Raw genomic sequence first — 9,944 nt, 5'->3', positions numbered from 1 at the left:
CCTATGCAGACGCTCTGTCCAAACTCCCTGTTTCCTCCCTCTGGTCCTTTTTATTCTTCTTCATGCTGCTGACTGTCGGCCTGGACTCACAGTTTGGAGGAATAGGTGAGATCTTAGAAAACAGGGTTATGGGGTGCAACAAGCGCCACAATACAAATAAACACACAAAGTGTTGTATGGACCCACAAATAAATGTCCCAAAAGGGTTGTTGTGCATTTAAGATCTACAGGTTTGTATTGTTGGCGTCAAACAACTTCTCCCAAAGCCTGTCACACGTTTTTTTCCTGTCACTCACGCACACAGTGATTTGAACTGATGCACAAGCATGTCTTTTTTTTTTTTTTAGGATTTTAAAGATGATCAGAAATGTTTGAAAGATGCAGATCATTGTAGTCAAAGTCTCTAAAACAACTTCAAAACCCTCCATCAATGTGTTATATACACACTGCAAGTATATATATATATATATATATATATATATATATATATATATATATATATATATATATATATATATATGTATGTGTGGGAAAAATCACAAGACTACTTCATCTCTACAGAACTGTTTCATGAGGGGTTCCCTCAATCATCAGGAGATTTTAATGGAAGCATTCACATACAAAGGTTTATATAGGGCACAGAGTGGGTGGGTACAAGCAGGCGTAGGGGCGTGGTGATTGGCTCATGTGTTGCCTAGGAGGTGTTTCCGTCTGTGGCGGCATGTTGAAATGATTTCACTGCGCTTGTTGAGGGATGACAGGTCTGGATGATATATATTAAACATTTTCTCTTTTAAGCATAGGTTGCATCTTTTATTACCACTGTTGTAAGGTGTGCTGGATGCAAGAATTTGCCATGTTTTTGAATATTCAACATTATTGTCTTCGAGGTTCCAAATGTGCTTGCTGAGTTCTGTAGAATTCCGCAAGGTCTGGTTTCTAAAGGAGGCCTTGTGATTATTCCATCTGGCTTTAAACGCTCCTTCGGTTAATCATACGTACGTGTCGGATGTGCTAATGTCCTTGCGTGTTACCTTTGCTTGGTAAATGACTGATGTTTGTAAGCACCCCCCGTTGAGAGGGCAATCAGGTTTCTTCCGACAGTTACATTCCTTATTGGTTTCAGAGTCGTTTAGTCCGGGGGTAGGCAGTCCTTTTGCATTTGCTTTGTTGTGGTTTGAAATGATTTGTTGTATGTTATTCATACAGCTGTAGCTCAATTTAATGTTGTTCTTGTTGAATATTTTTCTTGGAGTGTTGCCTTTGGGGAAGTGTTTGCCGATCAGAGTGAGGAACTTGTGGCCGATATTGCGCTCTACCACGGTATCGAGCACTATTTTCTAGATAATACAATATATATATATATATATATATATATATATATATATATATATATATATATATATATATATATATATATATATATATATATAATAATGTAGCAACATTCACCTTCATAACAATATGTTTTATGTACAATACACACACTGCAAGTATATATGTAATGTAGTAATAGACACTTTCATAACAATATGTAATATGTACAATATACACACTGCATGTATACATATGATGTAGCAACAGACACCTTCAAAGCAATATGTTATATGTACTGTCAAAGTTAGTTGGTGACGAACCCCAAGATGCAGAGAAGGAAGCAGGCATTGAGTGAGAAAACATGATTTAATCTTTACTAGGAAAACAAAGCCAAACGAAGGGTACAACAAAAGGCGCGCACGAGGCGGATAACAAGACTTGGCTAAGAACAAACAAACTGGAAGCAGGGAACAAAAGACAGTAAGCTACAAACAGCTACCGAATATAGCTTACCGCAACGCTGCATTGACACGGCACGACATGACACGACAGGTAGCAACGACAATAATCCAGCACAGACTAAATGGGAGGGCAGGTTAAAATAGGAGTGGGCTGATTGACACCAGGTGTGGCCAGGGGCCAATCAGCCACAGCTGACGGGAAACAGCGCTCAGGGAGAAACACAGGAAACAGACAAAATAAGAGCGCTGACAGGAAATAGTACACACACAGAGGAAACAAAAACAAATGAAAAGGAAAAAACTAAAACACAAACAAACTGTCAGGGGCAAGCGTGACATGTACAACATACACACTGCAAGTATAAATATAATGTAGTAACAGACACCTTCATAACAATATGTAATATGTACAATATACACACTGCAAGTATATATATAATGTAGTCACAGAAATGACACAATATGTTACTGCATATGTCAGCAGATTAATTACGAACCTTTGTCTACTTACAACTACTTTGTTAAAATTCGACCTGGTCGCATCGTGATGCGGTTTTTGTTCTCCCAGGAATGCAGACGGGCTTCGGACACAGTGTGCAAGTAGGAAATGATATATTTAGGCAATAAATCAGACTTTGACAAAACTAAAGGAGCTTGCATGGGAGCTAGAAAACAAATAGACTAGCGTGGAAGCTAGCAGGTAGCGAGCAGCAAAACAGAGGTCGCCACTTGTTGTACGAGACTGACTTACTGGAGAAGGCAGGCTTAAATAATGACAGTAATCACAAAATAGGTGCACGTCCGCAAACGGCAACAGGTGAAAATAATGATTAACTATGGAAACCAACTGAGAGGTGCACAAACAGGAACCGAATGAGTCCAAAACCAACAGAAAACACGAAAAGACTCAAAAATCTAAATCGTAATATGATCCGGGCAGCGGATCATAACATTTGTCTTTGATTGCATTAAGTAAAACATATTTAATATATCATAAGCTTTCTGTCAAAATAAAGACAATACTGAAATATTTTGTGGTCCACCTTATTTTAGAAAGTATCCAAATAAATGTTTTGGAACAGATACCAAAATACCAGTAAAAAATGTTTAGCATGTGCTATTTAGATCTCTGTAGATCAGCCTCGAAAAGTTCAAGCAAATATTATTTGAACCTCTGGTGAGCTCCTGGAGACCAGAGCAACGTAGTCCCAGAACTTTGTCTTTAAGGTTTGATGTCTTCTTGGACTTAGAAGTGGTCACAACCTGCCTGATTGACTCCTTCCCTAAAGCCTTCACCTCCAAACATGCCACGCTCACCATGACCGCCAGTGGGTTTCTCTACCTGCTGGGTCTACCTTGTGTCACTCAGGTAAGTTGTGTGTCAACGTACCTAATCATTGTGTGTTTACGTTTGTGTTTACATGTGTGTGTTTGTGATAGGCAGGAATATACTGGGTGACTCTCATCGACCAGTTTGTGGCCAGTTGGGTTCTGCTCATCCTGGCTCTCTTGGAGATCCTGGGTGTGGTCTACATTTATGGTAAATACCACACTGGAAGATGTCTGCCAATGAAAGTGAGTCGTGTCTTTAAAGGCCTACTGAAACCCACTACTACCGACCACGAAGTCTGATAGTTTATATATCAATGATGAAATCTCAACATGGCAACAAATGCCAATACGGTTTTCTAGCTCCCATGGTAGCTCCTTTAGTTTACTACAGTGCAATTTTAAATTTTGCGCCGAAAAATCCTGGTGAAAACGTCTCGGTATGATGACGCCTGCGCGTGACGTCACGGATTGTAGAGGACATTTTGTGCCAGCATCGTGCCCAGCTATTAAGTCGTCTGTTTTCATCGCAAAATTCCACAGTATTCTGGACATCTCTGTTGGTTAATCTTTTGCAATTTTTTCAATGAACAATGGAGACATCAAAGAAGAAAGCTGTAGGCACAAACACAGACGGTGTTTCATTGTTTACATTCCCGAAAGATGACAGTCAAGCTTTACTATGGAACAGAGATGTCAAGCGAACACGGTTGGCTTGGACCACACACACAAAGTACAGTGTATTATGCAGCGATCATTTTTACCATTCTGTATTCGGAAGGCGATCTATGTCGTGGGCTACTCCAGCATCAATATCAGACAGCGTCCTCCTGACCGTCAGCGTTCAAAGCGGTATGGCTCTATCCCTTGTTGCGGTTGGGCCGGGCCGAGTGGTCCTGCCACCCCCACGGCTGCCACGGCGCCTCTCACAGTATCTTCCCTATCTGAATCGCTCCCACTGCCCTCTAGTCTTTTTTTTTTTTTTTCTCTAGTCCTTCACTCTCACTTTCCTCATCCACAAATCTCAAATTAATAGGGAAATCATCGCTTTCTCGGTCTGAATCGCTCTCGCTGCTGGTGGCCATGATTGTAAACAATGTTCAGATGTGAGGAGCTCCACACGCCGTGACGTCACGCGCTCATCGTCTGCTACTTCCGGTACAGGCAAGGCTTTTTTATTAGCGACCAAAAGTTGCAAACTTTATCGTCGATGTTCTATACTAAATCCTTTCAGCAAAAATATGGCAATATCGCAAAATGATCAAGTATGACACATAGAATGGACCAGCTATCCCCATTTAAATAAGAAAATCTAATTTCAGTAGGCCTTTAAATCTTTGTTGTTTTTTTTACCAAAGGTGGAAACCGTTTCATTATGGACGCAGAGATGATGCTTGGCCAGAAGAATACCAGCTACTGGTTTTGGTGGAGAGTGTGCTGGTTCTTCATTAGTCCCGGTGTCATACTGGTATGATATTATTTAACTGGAGACATCAATATGAAGTCCCACAAAAGAAAAATGTCATTAAGGTGGAAAAAATGTAATTGCACATACTATTAGTGGGCCTGTTGTGTGTGATTTACCAAGACTACACACTGATTTATTAAGATCCTAATACCACACACTAAACAGTGTGTGCAATCCATAAAATAGTATGTACTATTAGTGGGCGTGTTGCGTGCCATCTGCTAAAACTGTGTGTGCAATTGTTAAGTAATGCAAACCGCCTTATTGAAATTAGGATTTTGCATGTACTATACGTAGCATCACCATGGAGACCCTCATTTACGGGCCAAATAGGGCTACCAAAACATAAAAACATATTGGGTTAATTTGGTTACCCAAAATAGGGTTACCAAAACATATTAGGTTATTTTGGCAATCAGAGATTGGGTTACCAAAACACTAAAACATATTAGATTATTTTGATAACCACTTGTCCTGGGTGTACCCCGCCTTCCGCCCGAATGCGGCTGAGATAGGCTCCAGCACCCCCCGCGAGCCCAAAAGGGAGAAGCGGTAGAAAATGGAAATTGGGTTACCAAAACATATTGGGTTATTATGATAACCGAAATTGGGTTGCCAAAACACCAAAACATATTAGGTTATTTTGGTAACCCAAAATTCCGTTACCAAAATACCAGAACATATTGGGTGATTTTGGTTACCAAAACACTAAAACATATTAGGTTATTTTGGTAACCCAAAATTCCGTTACCAAAATACAAAACATATTGGGTTATTTTGGTAACCCAAAACTGGGTTACCAAAACATATTGGGTTATTATGGCAACCAAAATCGGTTTACCAAAATACCAACACATATTGGTTTATTCTGGTAACCCAAAACTGGATTACCAAAACACTAAAACATATTAGGTTATTTTGGTAACCCAAAATTCCATTACCAAAATACCAAAACATATTGTGTTATTTTGATAACCAAATTGGGTTACCAAAACACCAAAACATATTGGGTTATTTTGGTAACCCAAAATTCCATTACCAAAATACCAAAAAATATTGAGTTATTTTGCTAACCCAAAATTCCATTACCAAAATACCAAAACATATTGGGTTATTTTGCTAACCCGAAATTGGGTTACCAAAACGTATTGGGTTATTATGGCAACCAAAATCGGTTCACCAAACTACCAAAACATATTGTGTTATTTTGGTAACCCAAAACTGGATTACAAAAACACTAAAACATATTATGTTATTTTGGTAACCCAAAATTCCATTACCAAAATACAGAAACATATTGTGTTATATTGGTTACCCAAAATTGGGTTACCAAAACACCAAAAAATATTGGGTTATTTTGATAACCCAAAATACCAAAACATATTGGATTATTTTGGTAACCCAAAATAGGGTTTCATAACATATTGGGTTATTATGGCAACCAAAATCGGTTTACCAAAGTAACATATTGGGTTATTTTGGTAACTGGATAACCATAACACTAAAACATATTAGGTTATTTTGGTAACCCAAAATCCCTTTACTAAAACACCAAAACATATTGGGTTACTTTGGTAACCCCAAATTCCTTTTCCAAAATACCAAAACATATTAAGTTATTTTGGTAACCCAAAACTGGGTCACCAGAACATATTAGGTTATTTTGGTAACCCAAAATTGGGTTACCCAAACATAATAATAATTTTTGATAGCCAAAATTGGGTTACCAAAACACCAAACATATTAGGTTATTTTGGTCATTCAAAAATGGGTTACCAAAACACATAAATATATTGGGCTATTTTGGTAACCAAAATTGGTTTACCAAAATACCCAAAATATTGGGTTATTTTGGTTACCCAAAATTGGGTTACCAAAACATATTGGGTGTTTTTGATAACCAAAATTGGGTTACCAAAACACATAAATATATTGGGTTATTTTGGTAACTCAAAATTGGGCTACCAAAACACATTGGGTATTTTTGATAACCAAAATTGGGTTACCAAAACGTTATGATTTATTATGGTAACCAAAATTGGTTTACCATAATACCAAAAAATATTGGGTTATTTTGGGTTACCAAAACATATTGGGTATTTTTGATAACCAAAATTGGGTTACCAAAACATTATGATTTATTATGGTAACCAAAACTGAGTTACCAACACACCAAATATATTGGGTTATTTTGGTAAACCAAAATTGGGTTACCAAAACACCAAATATAGTGGGTTATTTCGGTAAACCAAAATTGGGTTACCAAAACACCAAAAAATATTGGGTTATTTCGGTAACCCATATTTGGGTTGCCAAAATAACTCAATATCCTGCCGACAACGCCTTTTTAGTTTACTAAATTGCAATTTTAATTTTCCCGCGGGAGTTTCTTGTTGAAAACGTTGCGGAATGATGACGCGTGCACGTGACGTCTCGGGTTGGAGTGGACATATTAGCCCAGCACCACACACGGATAAAAGTCGTCTCTTTTTATCGCATAATTACACAGTATTTATGACATCTGTGTTGCTGAATCTTTTGCAATTTGTTCAATTAATAATGAAGACTATAAATAAGAATGCTGTTGGTGGAAAGCGGTGGATTGCAGCTGCATTTAGCACCGAAACAGAGCCGGTGTTTCTTTGTTTGTTGTGAAGCTTTAACACAGAGCGGTCAGGCGAACATGTTTTCTACGTCAACCAGCAAGTTTTGGGATCGGAAAATCGTGATATTAAGTCGGCTCTTGCTGGAGACTTCAGTGGATTATGGGACTTCCTCCTGCAGCTCAAAAAGGCAGCTGTGATCTTGGCTCCTCCATCGGCTTCTCTGAGAGACACTGGCGTGTTCACCGCAGCCATCCGACTTTTAGGTAGGAATTTACAATCTCACTAAAACACTATTAAAACAATAAGCAGACGAGGGATCTTCCAGAATTATCCTCGTAAATGTGTTTGATTACATCTGAAACAGTCCCACTGCCGCCGCCTTGAACAGTCGCGTGTTTGTTTTTTGCTTTTTTTGTGCTTCACTCTAACTTTTCTTATCCACGAATCTTTCATTAATGTGGAAATTGTCGCTTTTTCGGTCCGAATCGCCCTCGTTGCTGCTGGCTATGATTGTAAACAATGTGCGGATGTGAGGAGCTCCACAACCCGTGATGTCACGCGCACATCGTCTGCTACTTCCGGTACAGGCAAGGCTTTTTTATTAGCGACCAAAAGTTACAAACTTTTATCGTGGATGTTCTCAACTAAATCCTTTCAGCAAAAATATGGCAATATCGCGAAATGATCAAGTATGACACATAGAATGGACCTGTTATCCCCGTTTGAATAAGAAAATCTCATTTCAGTAGGCCTTTAAAGCGGTCAAGCGAACATGTTTTCTACGTCAACCAGCAAGTTTTGGGATGGGAAAATCGTGATATTAAGTCGGCTCTTACCGGAGACTTCAGTGGATTATGGGACTTCCTCCTGCAGCTCAAAAAGGCAGCTGTGATCTTGGCTCCTTCATCTGCTTCTCTGAGGGACACTGGCGTGTTCACCGCAGCCATCCGACTTTTAGGTACGAATTTACAATCTCACTAAAACACTATTAAAACAATAAGCAGACGAGAGATCTTCCAGAATTATCCTAGTAAATGTGTCTAATTACATCTGAAACAGTCCCACTGTTGCCGCCTGGAGCCATCGCTTGTTTTTTTTTTTTGTTTTTTTTTGTGCTTCACTCTAACTTTCCTTATCCACGAATCTTTCATTAATGTGGAAATTGTCGCTTTCTCGGTCCGAATCGCTCTCGCCGCTGGTGGCTATGATTATAAACAATGTGCGGATGTGAGGAGCCTTGCAACCCGTGATGTCATGCGCACATCGTCTTCTACTTCCGGTACAGGCAAGGCTTTTTTATTAGCGACCAAAAGTTACAGACTTTTATCGTGGATGTTCTCTACTAAATCCTTTCAGCAAAAATATGGCAATATCGCGAAATGTTCAAGTATGACACATAGAATGGACCTGCTATCCCCGTTTGAATAAGAAAATCTCATTTCAGTAGGGCTTTAAAGCGGTCAAGCGAACATGTTGTCTACGTCAACCAGCAAGTTTTGGGATGGGGAAATCGTGATATTAAGTCGGCTCTTACCGGAGACTTCAGTGGATTATGGGACTTCTTCCTGCAGCTCAAAAAGGCGGCTGTGATCTTGGCTCCTTCATCTGCTTCTCTGAGAGACACTGGCGTGTTCACCGCAGCCATCCGACTTTTAGGTACGAATTTACAATCTCACTAAAACACTATTAAAACAATAAGCAGGCGAGGGATCTTCCAGAATTATCCTCGTAAATGTGTTTAATTACATCTGAAACAGTCCCACTGCCGCCGCATGGAGCCATCGCTTGTTTTTTTTTTTTTGTTTTTTTTTGTGCTTCACTCTAACTTTCCTTATCCACGAATCTTTCATTAATGTGGAAATTGTCGCTTTCTCGGTCCGAATCGCTCTCGCTGCTGGTGGCTATGATAATAAACAATGTGCGGATGTGAGGAGCCTCGCAACCCGTGATGTCACGCGCACATTGTCTGCTACTTCCGGTACAGGCAAGGCTTTTTTATTAGCGACCAAAAGTTGCAAACTTTATCGTCTATGTTCTCTACTAAATTATTTCAGCAAAAATATGGCAATATCGCGAAATGATCAAGTATGACACATAGAATGGACCTGCTATCCCCGTTTAAATAAGAAAATCTCATTTCAGTAGGCCTTTAAACTTCATAATAAAAGACGACCCGTGTTTATTAGAGTCGGGTTGAATACGGGTTTTGTTCATTTCCAAATGCGAACTGACAGACAATGTTCCTTGGCACAGGTGATCCTGATCTGGTCTCTGCTGACCTTCACGCCCCCCACTTATGGCACAGTCCACTATCCGGTCTGGGCTCTCGCTCTGGGATGGTGCATGGTCGCGTTCATCCTGCTTTGGATTCCTGCCATTGCTGCATGGAAGCTGATAAAAGCGCAGGGGAATGCAGCGGAGGTGTGTGTGTGTACGTGTACGTGTGTGTGTGTGCCTTCCTTCTACAAGTCCTAATATCTCACATTTTGCAGCGTGTGAAGTCACTGTGCTCGCCCTCGGAAAAATGGCATCCTTATCTGGACGTCCATCGTGGTGAGTGCTACTCAGAAGTAGACTGCGGCCGGGGGAAGAATCACAGCAAGCGGACCACACCAGAACCAGATGTAAATGTCATTTCCAGCTCATGGTTGTGATGTTTAATCGGGACAATTGTTCTCAGTAAGTCATGTTTTTAACACAGCAGAAGAAACTAGTCTGTTTTCTAGGAAGGTAACTGGCCAATAAAGCTGATTCTGAAGACAA

The 9,944-nt window shown here is 39.8% G+C and overlaps 1 protein-coding gene across 3 annotated transcripts in view; it reads left to right on the top strand.

Moving 5' to 3' along the window:
* Positions 1-9,944, top strand: part of slc6a14 (solute carrier family 6 member 14) — a 47,562-nt gene extending 37,618 nt beyond the window's left edge. The window contains exons 11-16 of one of the 3 annotated variants that reach the window (XM_061922586.1): positions 1-105; positions 3,068-3,147; positions 3,219-3,318; positions 4,466-4,575; positions 9,435-9,602; positions 9,674-9,944. The exon at positions 1-105 is cut by the window's left edge and continues 21 nt beyond it. In XM_061922586.1, coding sequence (XP_061778570.1) covers positions 1-105; positions 3,068-3,147; positions 3,219-3,318; positions 4,466-4,575; positions 9,435-9,602; positions 9,674-9,835 — 725 coding nt within the window. In that variant the 3' untranslated portion in view covers positions 9,836-9,944. Of the gene's footprint in view, positions 106-3,028; positions 3,148-3,218; positions 3,319-4,465; positions 4,576-9,434; positions 9,603-9,673 lie in introns of all 3 variants that reach the window. The other 2 variants (XM_061922585.1, XM_061922587.1) reach the window with 2 other exon arrangements.

The sequence above is a fragment of the Nerophis ophidion genome, linkage group LG16 (assembly GCF_033978795.1).
Source record: "Nerophis ophidion isolate RoL-2023_Sa linkage group LG16, RoL_Noph_v1.0, whole genome shotgun sequence".
Lineage (NCBI taxonomy): Eukaryota > Metazoa > Chordata > Actinopteri > Syngnathiformes > Syngnathidae > Nerophis > Nerophis ophidion.
The sequence above is the reverse complement of the archived record's forward strand: the minus strand, read 5'-3'. Positions and strand labels throughout refer to the sequence as shown.